The 18395-nt window shown below is 44.8% G+C and overlaps 1 protein-coding gene across 1 annotated transcript in view; it reads left to right on the forward strand.

Moving 5' to 3' along the window:
* Window positions 1-1895: 1895 nt before the first annotated feature.
* Window positions 1896-18395, forward strand: part of SLC9A3 (solute carrier family 9 member A3) — a 238875-nt gene continuing 222375 nt past the window's right edge. The window contains exon 1 of the mRNA XM_063450618.1: window positions 1896-2229. Within this exon, the coding sequence (XP_063306688.1) occupies window positions 2016-2229 (214 nt within the window). The 5' untranslated portion in view covers window positions 1896-2015. The remainder of the gene's footprint in view (window positions 2230-18395) is intronic.

Here is an 18395-nt window from a genome sequence, read left to right on the forward strand (position 1 = left end):
TGATGTGGGCTGTCGGTGGTATTGTGTGTGAGGAATGGGCTGCCTACAGCATTACAAATGTGTGGCTCTCTGCAGGGCCATATTAAGAGCCCATTGGGCCTTGTGCTAACAATTATCATGGGTTTAATTATAGAATCATATCGACAGAAAACACTAAAACAGTTATACCTCAAAATCGCCATGTATCTGGTAGAGGTGGTGCTGGAGGGAAACTCACAGGATATAGCTTTAAGAAAAAACATACCCTATGCTAATGTCTCACTTTCATCTTTTAAGTAAAAGCAGCAGTGTTTGGTGAAGCAGGATTTTGGTGGGTGGATTAAAAGGGTGGACCACTGATGCAAATCATGTAACCAGAACTGCTCAAAGGGGCAATCCTGCCCCAAAAAGCTGCCCAATGAATTAGGTCAGCCTGGCATGAATGCATGTCAGGCTGTATGCGTCTAATGATGAGCTTGCTCCATGATTTCTAATGACTGTCCCCTAGGACTCACTTGTCCACTCCTCTCCTTACCTTTTTACTAGCAGGTAGAAGCTCCTGTTATACAGTCTGGGGCAGAGAAAGGTGTATGTAGTGAATGTAGAAGAAAGGGAACATGCCACAGAGTTAGAGAGACTGAAGCAGCAAGAGCCTTTGAATAGTGCGCACAGTCAGCTTTACATTAACTAATTTCATTGTCAGCCAGTCCACACAAGTTTTGTTCCACTACATCCACATGTGAAGAGTAGCAAATTTTTTTTAGTAATGAGCCTATTCCATGGCCTTGAGCCTGAAGCTGCAGCTCCATCAGCCCCTATATTAATCCGGCCATCGCTGTCTGTAGTGTTGTGTGGGGATTGTGGGTGTGGGATCTTTACTTATGCATTAAATTAAAGTTATTATAACATTTATTATGCCCCCTCCCTCTTGTCCACCTTTTGCTAGAGAGGGGGCCTGAATCATTGTTGTACCCTGGTGGTCTGGTGGTTGCATCTTTTCCATGGTAGCCTGCAGCAAAGCTCAAACTCTCCAAGAAGCATCAAAGCACAAGTAAGCAAATGTTGTGGCTACCATGTTCTCACAGGGAGTAGCTAGGAGAAGTTCTCCTTTTTCCAAACTGGCTTATTTGGGTCTGGCAGGCTCACATTCCATGCATAGGCACCCAAGCATAGTACCAAGCATAGGATGCATGTCGTAGGTTGTCAATCCCTGATCTAGACCATAATAGCCGAGTTTGAATAATAACTCAAATTGTTAAGAAAAATTTGGCAATGCTCCAGCAAAACTAGCCAAATGTGATTATAGTGCAGCTGAAAATTATTTTCTACGTAGCTTAATTATTTTTAAATTCACCATTTCATGAATAAACTCCTCAGTGTTTTACAGTAAAATACACAGTTGTAGTGAATAAACTCCTGACTTTTTCTTTGGTGATGAAACTATAGAAATTTGATACAGGTTAAAGGGCTATAGCAAATTGCAATTAGCGATCACTATGTCCGAATTCCATTAATGAACATTTTCTTTATTAGTATTATTATTGGCATTTATATAGTGTCAACATAATCCACAGTGCTTTACAATGTTTTCATGAAAGATTTTCAAATTAGGCAAATCTAATGCTTTAAGTAAATCCTGAGGAAATTTGGAAAATGTTTTCCCTTGCACCCAAATCTAATGGTGAACTTTGTTTCAATGTCTAAATTACATTTTACCCAACCCACTGTCTGACTCTGCTTATGTAAATTTCAAAGGTCTGTTGAGGGACAGAGACTTCAGCAGTTTTTATCATAGACAAAGGAATCATTTATGCATTTTTAAGTCTTTGAAGTCACACCTACATTTCCAAAGCAAATATATTACAATATAAAATGCAATAAAAGGGCATTCGTGTAAAGCTACAGAAAAGGAAAAATCCAATATTCAGTATACACAGTGATAAAAGAAGAAAGCGTACTACAGATAAACTAAGGATTACAGTTTAAATACAATTTGAACAGTTTTGTAAACTGGGAATCTTTGCCTACCTAGCAGCATGTTTCTGCAGAATTCCTTAAAAATTTCTATTTTGTTTATGTTGTGGTGTGTGATGTATGGGGGGGCAAGCGCTCCATCGGTGCAAAGTAGAAATAGCGGGGGCTCCAACTCAAGTGTCCCCAGTTACCAAATTGTTACTTTTGAATGGGAAAGTGTCCATGTGCCTTACATCTTAACTTTGTGGGTTTTGGTGGCTAGCATTGGGAAGCTTGGTAAGTAATTTTATTTTTCTTTACTATTCAGTTAAAATTGTTTGTGGCTACTGAATGCATATTTTGTCAAAATATAAGTGAAATTAATTTTTCTAAAATCAAAACAGTTTGCTTAATAATTGTGTTAAAATATTTTTTTCTTATTTTATACACTCTTTTATCCATCGATAATTTGTTTTTAGAGTTTATTTTGTTTATGTATCGTGAATTATGCATTGAATGTGGAATATCTTCTCAAGGTTTCAGGAAATTTTCAGGAAACAGCCTACATACTTCATGAGAAGGATTTAGAGAATGTTCTAGGAGTCCATATATACTAGGAAATTACAGAAGATTCCAATGTATCTATATTAAGTTGGAGTTAGTGTAAAGATTTCGCTAGGTTCCAGAAAACACAATGCAGAAGATGTGCATTTTCTAAAAAGTATGCCTATTATTAATAGATCTCTATAATAGCTCATAGTTAATTGCTGGCTTTATGAAAGGAGGTATATGTCAATCTAACTAAATTGCCTTCAATGAATAGGTTAGAAAAATAGATGAAGATGTCGCAGTGGATATTATCTAAAGAAGATTACTGTACAAAACTGAAATAAATGATTTAGATGAACAAATAAATAATTTCTTCCTTGATAGAATATTGGCTTAAAGATTGAGCGCAGAGAGTAGTTAATGGAAAGTTTTAAGTTAGCTAGGAGTACCTGAAGTTTCTGTCCTGGGTCTATTTCTCTTTAATCAGTTTATTAATGTTCATGCCAAAGGCTTTGGTTGTCCCATGTCTATATTACCTTACTTAATTGTGTGTCATCTGTATGTACTGTTTAACAGGATGCTACAGCTGTACATGAGTATTTGGATAAATAAAGGGATTTGGTAGACAAATGGTAGATGAGATTTAATATAAAGTGTATAGTTATTAATGTCAAAGTTGTTAATGTCAAGCTGCAAAACACGCTCTAATTAGGACTGAGACATATGATATATGCAGTACACTTTTGGATACCAGTTCAAAAAAAACCTATATAATACAAAATTAAAATTGAGGATGAAAGAAACGTTGCCTTCATGTGATGATAATTTTAAGCAAATGTGTGTGGGGCTTTATAAAGAGCTGTCCGGTGAAATATTCTTTAACCATACTGTAAAAATTACATCTATAGAGACTTGAAGAAAGTAATGTTTTTCCAACAGAAAAGGAAAGACATCTTTGTAGTAAGAACAATAATATACAGAACTTTCAGCCTAAAAAAAATTGCTTCATCAGATTCATTGTATATCTTTAAAAATGGTCTGGGTATTTTTTTTTTTTTAGTATATTTACAGGAAATTGAAAGCATGTTTATTAAACATAGACACCTGATTGCTACTTTAATTATCCCCTTAAGGATGCAGCTTTAGAAGCTTTTTTTCCCTATCAATTTTTTTTTATTAATCAATATAGTATTAAAAGATATAATATTTCATAAGAATAACCTGTTCCAATATTTTAAAGATTGCAAAAAGTCAAACAGTATATCATGGCATATTATCATGTTAATATGAATAACACAGAAATATATGTAAATTATATTATTTTATTATTATATATATATCAGAAGAAATAGTATCCTTCTTTGATTTATCCAATCTACGTCAGGGAATAACTGTAGTAAATGTATCTCTGAAAATAAAATAAGGCCTAAACTAAATCATTTGCTCCTCGAAAGAAGGAAATAACTCAGTTGGTATCACTCTTTACATCTTGTTAAATTGTTTTGTTTATGTTAATGACTTTGGGTCATATGTCAATTTAGAAGTAATTCAATATTGTAAGGTAGTCAATTGAATGACAATTAAAAAGAACAAGAAAAAATATAAATTAAAGTCAAACAAAAGACAGAAACATTGAAATTGTAGATGAAGTAGATAGTTGAATCGTATTTATAAAAGTAGTTGGAAGAAAGGATTATTATGTCACAATTTTCTGCTCATCACCACCTCCTAAATTTTGAGGTACCTCTGTATCATTAATCTTATTACCCTGCACTAAATATTCTAAATATGGGTACCAAGTATTTAAATATTTTGTGGTGTTAAAATAGACATCTGAATCGCTTCTGCAGTTTAAATCTCTTCTATCTCATCAAGCCATTGTTCCTTAGTTGGTGTATATGTTTTTTTTTCCAGAAGGCATATATTAGAGTTTTACTGGCATTTTACTGGCTAAGTAAGTGTTGGTTTTACTGGCTAAGTAAGTGTCTCAAAATTGATTATTTTTTTTATTTTTATTTTATAGATAGATATTGGCATTGCGGTCATATGTAGAAGTACTAAATCTGCATTAAAAGGTTGGACTTCACCTAAAATTTCAGAAATGGTGTATTTTACCATAATCCAAAATGGAATTATTTTTGGACAGTTCCACCAAATATGCATCACAGTACATTCAGGAATATCCTATTAAGTAATTTGGAGGTTCGATACCACATTGAAAGAAGTTTGTAATTAATTTCATAAAGTTTAGAAGAAATTGAGCTTTTATGTTGTAATATCAAAACGTTTTTTCCCATTGGGCATTACTGAAAGTGTGTTCTATTTCTTCCTCACATTTTTTTTCTTAAAAGTTATTTTTTCACCCAATCTTCTACCAGGAGATGTGGATAAAGAATTGATATAGCTTTGTCTTGCGACTTGACCTCTAAACATAGAGTTTCAAACCATGTCAACTCTCTATGTAGTTGTAACCGATTATAGTAGTGTTGTAGCTTTAACGGAAGGAATTAAGAGGAGGTAGCTTAGTATCGCCTACTAAATATCTAAATTCCAGTAGACCTGCAGATCTCAGTACTCATTTTATTGGGATAAAAACATTCCTGTCAAGAAAATCGCAGGCATCAAATGGCAGGCCTAGCTTACGATTATGTGTCAAAGGAAGCAGAGGGCTCGGTTTGGGGGAAATATGTTTAAGCTGCCGTAAACTTCTTCCAAATCCGAAGTGTTTGAATTGTCGGTGACATTAAACAATGTTTATCACGTAATTCAATATTAGTATTTTGGATTGCCGAAGGCAAAGAAAAGTCTGTCTCTTCCTTATCTAGTTGTACCCATTGTTTATGTCTTGGGTTGGTGTGTCATTCCAATATAATACGTCATAGCATAAACACAATTTCTCATTCTTCCAAACATATTTAATTATCGAAGTTTGTAAGGAGACAAAAAATGCTTTAGTTAAACAAAGAAGTATTGTCTGAAATAGGTATAAAAGACAAGGGAGAATATTCATTTTAATAATTGCGACACGTCCAAGCCACGATATATGGGACAGTGGCCGCTGTTTCAAATCAGTTTGGATTTTAGTCAAACGGGTAGAAAATTATGGTAATATAAGTTATTCGGATTCTCTGTTATCTATACTACCAGGTATTTCATCTTATGATGACACCAGCGAAAAGGAAAAAGAGTGTGTAAAGCTTCTATTCTTCAGGGGTATTGACACATTTAATACCTCGCATTTGGAAAAGGTTTCATTTGAATCCTGACAAGTCTCCATAGGTGGTAAATATCAGCATCAGACTGGGAAGGGTAACATGAGGATTAGAAACAAAAAAAGAAAAGATTAGCATAAGTCGCAACCTTATGTTGAATTCCCTTCCAGCCTTAGCCAGTGATATTTTGATTTCCTCCGACCGGTGCCAAGAGAGGTTCTAAAGTAAGCACAAATAATGGTGATAGGAGATATTCTTGTCATGTTCAGTTATGAATTGGTAAGCTATCAGTTAATTAAAATTTTTGCATTGGGGCAGCTACATAGTGTTCCAATCCATTTCAGAATATTGTCACCAAAACCCATTTTTTGAAGAGTAGCAAACATAAAAGCCTACTCTGTCAAACACCTTTTCAGCATCAGTAGATAGTAGGAGTAATGGCCTATTTGCGCCTGAAGTTGTAATGAAAAAAGTCTTAGAGTGCTATTTCTAGCCTCTCTCCCTGGTATAAAACTAGTCTGATCTGAATATATCAGGGAAGATATTACCATTTGAAACCGAGGAGCTATAACTTTTGTGAAAAGTTTAATGTCAACATTAAGGAGGGAGATAGGTGCTCTGCTCCGGTCCTCCTGTCCCACCAGCCACCACCTGTTCCCTCGATCCTATTCCCTCATATCTCATCTGCACTTTGTCTCCCTCTCTTGCTCTTCCTCTCACTAAAATTTTCAATCTCTCCCTTTCCTCTGGCACATTTCCCTCACCCTTCAAACATGCAACTATAACCCCAATTCTGAAAAAGCTCAGCCTTGACCCCAACTCCCCATCCAACTACCGCCCTATCTCGCTACTGCCATTTGCCTCCAAGATCCTCGAGAGAGTTCTGTACACCAGACTGACTGACTTTCTCGAATCCAACTCTCTGCTTGACCCCCTTCAGTCTGGATTCCGCGCTGGTCATTCTGTTGAAACGGCTGTGACCAAAGTATCCAACTATTTAATTGCTGCTAAATCTCACGGCCATTACTCTATCCTAATTCTCCTTGATCTTTCTGCTGCCTTTGACACTGTTGATCATCAACAAGCTTCTCCGCATTCTCCATAATTTTGGTGTATGGGATACTGCTCTTTTCTGGTGCTCCTCCTACCTCTCCCAGCGCTCTTTCAGTGTTTCTTTCTCTGAATCTGCCTCTTCCCCCCAACCACTCTCTGTCAGCGTCCCCTAAGGTTCTGTCCTTGGTCCCCTACTATTCTCTATCTATACCGCCTCCCTTGGTAAACTCATCAGCTCCTTTGGCTTCCGTTATCATTTCTACCTGTCGCAAATCTACCTGTCCTCTCCTGATCTCTCTCTGCCCATCTTGACTCGTGTCTCTGACTGCCTCTCTGGATGGCTGCTCACTTCCTTGAACTCAACCTGTCCAAAACAGAACTTCTGGTCTGTCCTCCCTCAAGTGTTACCACTCCCGTGTCTGTCTCCCTCCAAATCAACGGCGCTACCATCACCTCTACTTCGCAGGCTCGCTGCCTGGGTGTTCTTTTTGACTTCCCTCTCCTTCACCCTTAATGTTCAATCAATCGCCATATCCTGTCGTTACCATCTCAAAAACATAGCGCGAATCCGCCCCTATTTAACGCCAGATGCAGCTAAGGTGCTGGTCCATGCTGTTGTTCTCTCTCGCCTTGACTACTGCAATCCCCTTTTCAGTGGTCTTACGTGTTCCCAGATTGCACCAATGCGGCGGCGAGGCTCATTTTCCTGTCCGCTCGCACCTCCCACGACTCCCCGCTCTGTCAGTCCCTGCATTGGCTTTGAGTTAGATATAGGGCTCAATTAAAAATTCTGGTACTTGCTTACAAGTCCCTACATAATGCTGCTCCAACCTACCTATCCTCCCTAATACACAAGTATGTCCTATCAAGGCCCCTGTGCTCTGCCAAAGACCTACATATATCCTCTGTCCGTATTCCCACCTCTAATGCTCACCTTCAAGATTTCTCCAGGGCTGCACCTCCTCTGTGGAACTTCCTCCCCTTCTCCGTAAGACTTTCACCCAGTCTCCACTCATTCAAAAAATCATTGAAAACTCACTTCTTCAAGAAAACATATCAATTAAACTGTTAGCAGGTTTTTATCCCCCACCCCCTATGACTCCTCTCCTGCAACTGTCAAAATTACCTACTAAGCCCTCAGTGAATACTTTTCTAACAACCTACTTCGTAAAGATTCTGAACTAAATCCCTTCCCATTTGTCAATACCCTTTTTAATTTAGGAATTAATAAATGTTTAAATATTTTAAAATAGCCTATTGTAAATCAGTCTGGTCCTGGTGCCCTGCCCGTCTTGGCCATCTTAATAGCTGTACATATTTCCTTATCAGTAATAGGAAAATCTAATACTTTCCCTATATCTGGCGTCACAGATTTAGGGGTATATTCTGATAAGTATTTCTCAATCTTATGAGATAATTGTGGTCTATCTTTAGAAATATTATACAACAAAGAATAGAGAGAGTGACACTCTTAATTAATATCTTTTGGAAAAGTACCACCTGTTGAAAGTTTCAGTTTATGTACCTGAGTGAGTGGTTGTTGACCCTTTAAAATCCATGCTAAGAGTTCACCTCCCTTGTTGGCATGAATATAAAAGAAACGTTTCGAGCGTTGTACGTTGTGTTTGTGTGTGATAAGTGTCGTCGGGCATCCAAATGTTTTCTTTCTATATCATCACGTTGCATACTTTTGTGTCCTGATTCCAGTTCTGAAATACGGGTATGAAAGTCTAATATTTTTTTTACCATACATTTTTTCTGCTGTGTGGCTAGTCTAATAAAGCACCCCCTTATCACACATTTATGGGCTTCACTGTCACTGGGGACATACCTTCTAGGTAATTTTCAAAAAAGAAAAATTCTAGCAACTTATGTATCTGTTCTTTCACTAAGGGATCTAAGAGCAATGTTTCATTTAGTCTCCTTGTCCATTCCTTAGGTCTAGACAAAGGAGACTCCAACAAAATGTGGGCCGGACCATGATCCGACCAAGTGGATGTTTCTATCTCCACCTTCTTAAGACGTGTAAGGGCTTCTTGTTGTATAAAGATATAATCAATCTGAGAGTATCAGTTGTGGAGTGAATAGTAATGTGTGCAATTCTTGCAATCTGGATTTAATGCTCTCCAGCAATCCACTAGCCTTAATTCCCCACAGGGCCGGACTGGGGAAAAAATTCGGCCCGGGCATTTTTTATTCACAGCGGCCCACTGAAAAAGGGTCGGAGCCAGATAGGGTGTGTTTTGTCATCCCCAATGACAAGCACGCCCTATCTCAAAGTGAGCATGTTGGTTCAATGCTCTTCCAGGGCATGAGAAAAGGGCCCTGTATTTGTTCTGCACAGCACAAGCGAATTTAATAACATGCTTGCGTTATGTTTGCTACAAACTTTTTCTCAGGGGTTTCCATAATTGGGATACTCACTGTATCCCATTTATGGAGACACTATGTGTTTTCTTACATGGAATCTAGTGTGTGCATATGGGATCCAGAGTGTGTATGTCAGAAATTTAGTGTATGTGTAGGTAGTGCAGCGTCTGTATGTAGAGGATCTAGTGTATGTTTGAAGGACTCAGGAGTGTGTATAGGAGATCTAGTGAGTGTGTGTGTGTGTATATAGCGTATTCAGAGTGTATATACAGATCTAGTGTTTGTCTGGAACATAATATGCTTAGGGGTGCAGTATGTGTGTGAGGGGTTCTGTAGTATATACACATATATGTTTGGAAGTATTGTGTGTGTATGAGTGGTGCAGCGTGTTTGGGGGTTGCTGTGTGTAGTGTGTGTGTGTGTGAAGGCTGTAGTGTGCATTTGTGAGGAGTATAGTGTGTGTGTGTGAGGTGTGCAGTGTGTGTTAGGATGCTGTGTGAGTGAGCTGTGTGTGTTAGGGTGCTGTATGTGTTAGGGTACTGTGTGTGTTAGGGTGCTGTGCAAGGGTGATGTGTGTGTGTATGTGTGTGTGTGTGTTAGGGTGCTGTGTTAGGGTGCTGTGTGAGGGTACTGTGTGTGTGAGTGAGGGTGATGAGTGTGTTAGGGTGCTGTATGTGTTAGGAAGATGTGTGAGTGAGGGTGCTGTGTGTGTTAGGGTGATGTGTGTGTGTGTTAGGGTGCTGTGTGAGGGTGATGTGTGTGTTAGGGTGCTGTGTGAGGGTGATGTGTGTGTTAGGGTGCTGTGTGAGGGTGATGTGTGTGTTAGGGTGTTGTGTGAGGGTGATGTGTGTGTTAGGGTGCTGTATGAGGGTGATGTGTGTGTGTTATGTTAGGTAATTCCACTGAACACTGGGTGTTAAATAAATAAGTATAGCAGATATTTCTGTTAAGTGGGATGCATTATAAATAGTAAAAAAGTATTGGTGAAAGTTTGTTATTGCTGGCTGTATATTTAGTTCTAAAATTGGCATTAGGTTTGGAAAGGGCAGGATGGGGGCTTCACAGGGGATCTCCCCTGCCGGTCTATGCAGGGCCAGCACTATCCAAGCGCCGGCCCCGCTGTTTGCCATGACGGGCCAGTGGGCAGATCAAAGATCTCCCTCACCGGCCCATTTAAATAGACCTGTGGCTGGGGAAGGAGAGGAGGACCCGGCGGATCTCTATCTTGCAGCTCCGCCGGGTTCCTCTTGCGAGATCGGGAACATTGCCATGGCAATGCCCCCAATCTCGCGAGAGCGAACTTCAGCCCGCATCAGCACCCGGGGTCAGCCAGACAGCACGCCAATCAACGCATGCTGTTGCCACCACCAGAATGCCGTCATTGCAGAGCTCAGCAGTTTGGCATTTTTTTGTGTGTGTCTGCCTCTGACAACAGCGATGCCATTTGCAACCTGTGCCAAAAGAAACTGAGTCGTGGGAAGTCCAACACCCACCTAGGTACAACTGCTTTGCGAAGGCACATGATCGCACATCACAAACGCCTATGGGATCAACACATGAGTACAAGCAGCACACAAACTCAAAGCCGCCATCCTCCTCCTGGTCCAGCATCTTCAGCCACGTCAACCACTGCTGTCCTCCTTGCCCCCTCTCAACCATCCGCCACTCCGTCTCTCGCCTTGAGCAGTTCCTGCTCATCTGCCCACAGTCAGGTGTCTGTCAAGGACATGTTTGAGCGTAAGAAGCCAATGTCACAAAGTCACCCCCTTGCCCGGCATCTGACAGCTGGCTTGTCTGAACTCTTAGCCCGCCAGCTTTTACCATACAAGCTGGTGGAGTCTGAGGCGTTCCAAAAATTTGTGAGAGGCAATGCAGAGAGAGGAGTCTGAAGAAGAGGAGTCAGAGGAGGAAGGTGGCTTTGAGGAGGTGGAAGACCAAACACAGCAGGCGTCCCAGGGGGCTTGTTGTCACCTTTCGGGGACCCTTGTTGTACGTGGCTGGGTGGAGGAAGAGACCTTCAATGACATCAGTGAGGACAAGGAACGGGACATGGCTAGCTTGGTATCCAACCTTGTGCAAATGGGGAGTTTGCGGTTGTGCAAATGGACTGTTTGCGGTTGTTTGCGGTGCGTTAAATGGGCCGTTTGGTCTGTCCCTGTGAAGCGGGTGTAACGGACCGTTTCAGCATAAAAGGGGAAAAATGCGTTTAGGCGATAATCCCCTTTTCCATAGACCAGCAGCTACCATAAGCACCAACTTCCCAAACTCCCAAACTGCACGCATTCACCAACTCTCGAACAGCAGACACACGAACCCTGGAAGCAGCCGAACAGGAAAAGCAATATGGACAGCTTACACTCCTGGCAGTCGGCATACAGTCCCCTTCCCCCCAAGAAAGAGACACACTCCAGCTTCAGGGTTAAACAGCAACTCATTTACTCAGGGCTACCTGCCCAGTATTTATGCAGGTCTCCCACCTGGTGGACACTCCCCTAGGGGACCAGATGGAAGACTGTAACAAAGGACAGACATAAACCAATTACAGACACACAGCAGTAAACATTCCCACAATGCATCCTGGTTTCCTCCCTTCTGCCCTGGAGATAATTGTAGAGGTAATCCACTTATCTCACAGGACAAAGACAAGACTCCATTACACATGTGGGGATCTAAATACAGTATTATGCTTTAAAATATATAAAGTCACTTTTATTCCTCCCAACACAGACATGTTACATATCCCCAGATAGCTCAGGTCTCGGTGCACATTATTAGGTGAATGGCACCCAGACTACACGAATACAGTTTAACCCCTTAAGGACACATGACGTGTGTGACACGTCATGATTCCCTTTTATTCCAGAAGTTTGGTCCTTAAGGGGTTAATCGCCATGGAGCCAAAGTCTTTAATCACACAAATAGGCTCCATGGTATAGCTATCTGGGTTACTACAATTCCCATAGAAATACCGAATTCCAGTGTTCGGTTAACCTTGTACGATTAGGACCCAGGCGACAGACGGCTCAGCGGTGTTCGTGCAATTAAGTGTCCGTTTATAGTTCCATAGAATCCTCGCCGAACACCGCTGGTCTTTCGCACGATTAAAATGGCCGCTTCCTCGTGGTCGGCAAACGAACAAAGGCCACCCAGCGTTCATCAATTAAGCTGCGGTTAACCGCAGCTTCTGGGCGGTTAATTGACGGCACACTCCATCTCCTAGGTGGTCCCTCATACGGTAGTTTGTTCGGTAGCTGGAATCTACCGAACACCCCGGCTGAAAGGCACGAATATGCCTTTCTGCAGGTAAAATAAAGCTTTTTAAAGTCTGGTCCATAGTCCAAAGGAAGCAGGCGAGCAACCAGGCTTCTCCAGCTCATAGTGGTGAGGTTGGTTTCGCCACACTTCTCCCCTTTACCAACTAGACTAACAGGGTACCTGACCTCCTGCCGGTCAGTGCCCTGGTTAGTCCAGCAACCCACCCACAAAACACAACTATTAGTACAGCCCCCCCACAATAACTGGGTACTACACCTGAAAAAATTACAAACTTGTCCAGGTCCAGGTGTCTCACCATGACTGTGTGGGGAACAGTTAGGCTGCCTTGGTGGGTTGCTGAGGGGGCAGAAACCAGCGGTATTCTGTCCTGGTGCCAGCACTACCACGGAAGTAGTCTGGTTGGAGCCTGGTTGCTGGAGACTGACTGTCTCTGTGGCAAAACTAGCCACTTCTGGACTGTAGTTATTAAAGGTTGTCCGTAGGCTGAATATGTACTGTGTATTTTAACCTGTGTATGTACCGTATTGTGGCCGTTCGCATGCTGGCCGCCGTATGCGGCCAGCGCACCAAGCATTCATACGACGAAACACGGCTATCCTGGCCGTTCGCCGTACGAATACGGACTCCCCAGGTCGACCACACATTCCCAAGTCGTGTGGTACCAATTCACCGATCGCAACATTGTTGCAATCGGTAATTAAGGGTTCTCCGAGGTGGCCGTCGATCCACTACCGACCATGCGGCGGTCGGCCATCTTGGATCCTTTGTCCCTGCAGCGGTGTTCGGTCGTCGAGAGCCTGGAACTGAAAACGGCTACTCGATGATTTGAACGCCGCTGGACTTCCAGCGCGTTCGGGAGTCCCGCGTTCGGTCCATTGTATGTCCCGTACTTATTCGGTACTTTTAAACTCACTTTAATGTTTTATTGTATTATGTGCGGCGTTCGGTCAATTCAGCTGGGATCGGAGCGGTATTCTCACAAAGTGTGCGCTCCGACCCCAGCTATCTACCGAACGTTCAATTATTGCAAAGTACCGAATATTGTGTAATTTCTGTATTTTAATGTCAATTGTCGGTTTCGCTGCACGAGGAGATAATCCACTTAGTCGTCCATTTTAGTGGGAGTATCTCTCTCGTGCAGCAAGGCCTGTTGGGAAAGTCACAGTGCATGGTGGGAGAAATCCCCTGGAATTACTGTCTGGAAACCCCTTGCATGGGGAACTGTATAAATATACTGCCTGTGAATAAACCGAGTTAGTTGACTCCCAAACTGTGTTTCGTCCGGTTATTGGGAGGATTGGGAATATTGCCTTGCTTTCTACTCCGACTGTGGATTTCCTAGATGTACCAACGGATATCGTATGCTGACACATTGCATTCCGTTACAATTGGTGGCAAGCGACGGGATCCGAACCTTACAGCCGAAAAAGCAGCGTTCGGGGAAACTGGAACGACCGAACAAGGAAAGCAAGGGCAATTCGTATGGAGATTGATTATACCATACTAAAACGACAAACTTTAAAAGAGCTACTGGAAGCCAGGGGTAAGATAGCCAGCAACAAGTCTAAGGCTGTGCTGATCGCTGAACTGATGGAGGGAGACCGAGCCCGCAGCGCTACACCCCCATCAGCCAAGGAAGAGACCCCATTCCAAAAAGAGCTGCGAACCAGGTTGGAGTTTTTACCGCAACCAGTACCGCTGGAAATACTGACCGTGATGGTATCAGATGTGCAGGATTATCTGATGGCGACCAGCACACCAGCAACCCCACCTAGGGCAGAGTCTGTTACTGCCTCCACCTACGGACAGGTCAAACCCAAAGTCCCACATCACGCCTTTAAAGCGTTTTGTGAAGAAAAGGACGAAATCGATGGGTATTTGCAGGACTTTGAGCGGCTGTGCGATCTGCACGATTTGGAGCCCGCAGTATGGGTGCCGCTGCTGGCAGGCAAATTATCGGGTAGGGCAGCTGAAGCCTACCGTGCTGTACCCCGAGAGGACAGTAAGGATTACCCTAAAGTAAAGAGGGCAATCTTGGAGAGGTATGCTATTACCCCAGAGGCATACCGGCGGAAATTTCGGGGCTTGCGCAAGCCTGAGAAAGACTCTCATGCAGAATGGGCGCACAAGCTGGACCAAGCATCGCTAGGCTGGATACAGGCCAGCAACGCTACTAACATGGAGGAGTTGAGGCAGTTAATGCTGCTGGAACAATTTTTTAATGGTTTGTCCCCAGAAGCACAAGAATGGGTGAGAGACCGGAAACCACTCACCCTACCCGAAGCCGCTAAATTGGCGGATCAGCATTTTGATGCCAGGAGACATCACGGGGCCCAAAATAAGGCTCTCCCTCGAATTACAGGGCCACCCAATAATTTTACCCCTACCGGCCCCACCGCACCCCTGCACAGGCCGGCACTGAATACTCCACCAGCCCCCTCCCGATACAACGGCAGGGCTAACATTCAGTGTCACACCTGCAAGCAGTGGGGGCACATTTCCCGAGAGTGCACCCAAAACCGGAGCCGGCAAGCTTGGAATCAGGTGCGACAAAATTTGGCACCCAGGGCTGCTGCGCACCATTATCAGGTAGCACCCGCCACCCAAGACGTACTGAGCGCTCAAAGTGAGGAGCCTCTAGGGGTGCTGCACGAAGTAATGTCAGTCCGAGCCACCGACAACCGACAGCACCATCGGCAGCTAGTGACCCTGGAGGGAAAGGAGGTGCAAGGGCTCCGGGATTCGGGAGCCACTTTAACTTTGGTTGCACCACATTTGGTACCAGGCGCAACCCACACTGGCGGCTCCGTGGCAGTACGGGTGGCCGGGGGAGCAGTATACCGGCTGCCTACTGCCAAAGTTCATTTGGATTGGGGTGTGGGAGAGGGGACCGTAGAAGTAGGGCTGATGCAGAATTTACCTGCCGATGTTGTACTGGGGAATGACTTGGGCCAAATGACTTCCGCTTTTATTCCCCAGACTCCGTACCAGGAGGCCCTTCCCGTAACCACCCGGCAACAGGCGCGCACCACGGCTACACCAACGCACTCTGAGGCTCAGGTAAGAGACCATGTTCCCCAACTGACTCCCATGTCCTGGGATACCCCGACTACCTTTGCGACTGAAGTCCAGACCGATCCCACTCTCCAAATATATAGGGACCGGGCACAAACCGACCAAGCAGGGTTAGAGGGGGAGCGGTTCATCTGGGAGAGAGAGCTGCTATACCGTGTCACGGCCAAAGATGTGGGGGGGTCTGTCACCTTAACTAATAAACAACTAGTGGTACCCCAGAAGTATAGACAGGAGCTGCTGCGAATTTCTCATGACATCCCCTTGTCAGGACACTTAGGGATGACCCGTACCCGGTACCGTTTGACCCATGCCTTCTTCTGGCCCGGGATTTCTCAGGACGTGCGCCAATATTGCACCTCCTGCGACGTCTGCCAGCGGGTAGGTAAACGAGGGGATCGCCACAAAGCCAGACTATGCCCCCTGCCCATCATAGCCGAACCCTTCAGCCGAGTAGCAGTGGATATCGTAGGACCCCTGCCAAAACCCAGCCCCTCTGGCAAGAGGTATATCCTAACTGTAGTGGACTACGCCACCAGATACCCCGAAGCCGTGGCCCTCTCTAATATTCACGCTGAGACCGTAGCCGAAGCATTAATGAAGGTATTTTCCCGAGTAGGTTTTCCCCAAGAGATAATCTCGGACCGAGGTACCCAATTTACGGCCGAAGTTACTCAACATATGTGGAAGGTGTGTGGCATTAAGCCAATCGTTAATTCCGCCTACCACCCCCAGTCCAATGGACTATGTGAGCGGTTCAACGGGACGCTGAAGCAGATGCTTCGGACGTTCGGGGAAACCCACAAGGACTGGGAGAGGTTTCTGCCTCACCTACTCTTTGCCTATAGAGAGGTCCCCCAGGAGTCGACAGGCTTCTCCCCGTTTGAGCTATTGTTTGGGAGGAGGGTGCGAGGGCCCTTGAACTTGATTAGGGAACACTGGGAGGGAGAGAGTACCACCAGCGAAACCCCTATCGTATCATACGTCCTGGAGTTCCGGGACCGTCTGGAGGCGCTGACTCAGGCTGTACACACCAACCTCCAGGCGGCCCAGCAACGCCAGCGACGCTGGTACGATAGAGGAGCCAGGGACCGCAGCTTTCAGGTGGGACAGAAGGTTTTGATCTTAAAACCCGTCCGCACAGACAAGCTACAGGCCATCTGGCAAGGCCCATACCAGGTAGTGGAGCAGCGGTGCGACACTACCTATGTGATCGGCCCCTGCTCAGGGGTAGGGAAGAGACGCATGCTTCACGTGAACATGCTCAAGCCCTACCATGAGAGGATAGAGGATGTGACGGCAATCTGTGCCTCCTCCTTAGAGGATCAGGAAAATTTACCCTTACCCGACCTACTAGAACCCGAGGAGCAGATAGAGCCCTCCCGGGGAGTTCAGCTGGGGGAGCGGCTAAGCCCCCAGGAGCGTGCCCAGGTACAGGCGCTGATTGTCGCCAAGGGGACTACCTTCTCCAACTTACCGGGATACACTCCGCTAGCCACCCACCGAGTGGAGACCCCGGGGCAGCTTCCTATGCGCCAGGCTCCATATCGGGTTCCAGAATCCGTCCGTACCCATATGAAAGCCGAGCTAGACGAAATGTTGCAGCTAGGGGTTATCGAACCCTCCGATAGCCCCTGGGCATCGCCGGTAGTCCTGGTACCTAAGAAGGATGGCACCACCCGATTCTGTGTTGACTACCGGAGGCTAAATGACAAGACGGTGTCTGACGCCTACCCGATGCCCCGGATAGACGAGCTGTTAGACAAGATGGCACGGGGCCAGTATCTCACTACCATTGACTTGTGTAAGGGATACTGGCAAATTCCCCTAGCCGATGATGCCATCCCTAAGTCGGCGTTTGTCACTCCGTTTGGCCTGTACCAGTTCAAGGTCATGCCTTTCGAAATGAAAAACGCCCCGGCTACCTTTCAGCGGATGGTAGATCGGCTACTGGATGGTTTTCAGGAGTATGCCTGTGCCTATCTCGATGATATAGCCATTTTTAGTCAGACCTGGGAAGACCACATACACCACATAGGGGCGATCCTAGATCGCATTGGGGAGGCTGGGTTAACCCTAAAACCTAGCAAGTGCCACATAGGTATGGCCGAGGTGCAGTATCTGGGCCACCGTGTAGGGTGTGGGCAGCAGAGACCCGAGCCAGCCAAGATTGAGGCCGTAGCCAAGTGGCCTACCCCCAGGACTAAGACCCAGGTGCTGGCGTTCTTAGGGACAGCCGGCTATTACAGAAAATTTGTCCCTGACTATAGCACCCTCGCCAAACCCCTAACCGACCTGACGAAAAAGAACCTTCCCCGACTGGTTGTCTGGGCCCCAGAGTGTGAGCAGGCATTCCAACAACTCAAGACTGCTCTCACCAATGCTCCTGTGTTAACTGCTCCTGATCCAACTAAAAGATTTCTTGTTCACACAGACGCTTCAATGTTTGGATTGGGGGCAGTACTGAGCCAAGTGGGAGCCGATGGCGGAGAACACCCCGTAGCATATTTAAGCCGCAAATTGCTGCCTCGTGAAGTGAGCTACGCCGCCATCGAGAAAGAATGCCTGGCCGTGGTGTGGGCCCTTAAAAAGTTACAGCCCTATCTGTACGGACAACCTTTTTCCTTACTCACAGATCACAACCCGTTAGTGTGGCTAAACCGTGTGTCTGGAGACAATGCCAGGCTGCTGCGCTGGAGCTTGGCGCTGCAGCCCTTTGACTTTACTATCCATTACCGGCCAGGAAAACAAAACGGTAACGCTGACGGGTTATCAAGACAGACTGAACTCGAGAAGTGATCTGTGAGTACTCTCCCGGACATCCCCAAGCCGATCCGTTGGGATCAGACTGTGTATGCCGGCTTGGTTCTGGGGGAGCATTGTGGCAAAACTAGCCACTTCTGGACTGTAGTTATTAAAGGTTGTCCGTAG

The sequence above is a fragment of the Pelobates fuscus genome, chromosome 4 (genome assembly GCF_036172605.1).
Source record: "Pelobates fuscus isolate aPelFus1 chromosome 4, aPelFus1.pri, whole genome shotgun sequence".
NCBI classification, from domain to species: Eukaryota; Metazoa; Chordata; class Amphibia; order Anura; family Pelobatidae; genus Pelobates; species Pelobates fuscus.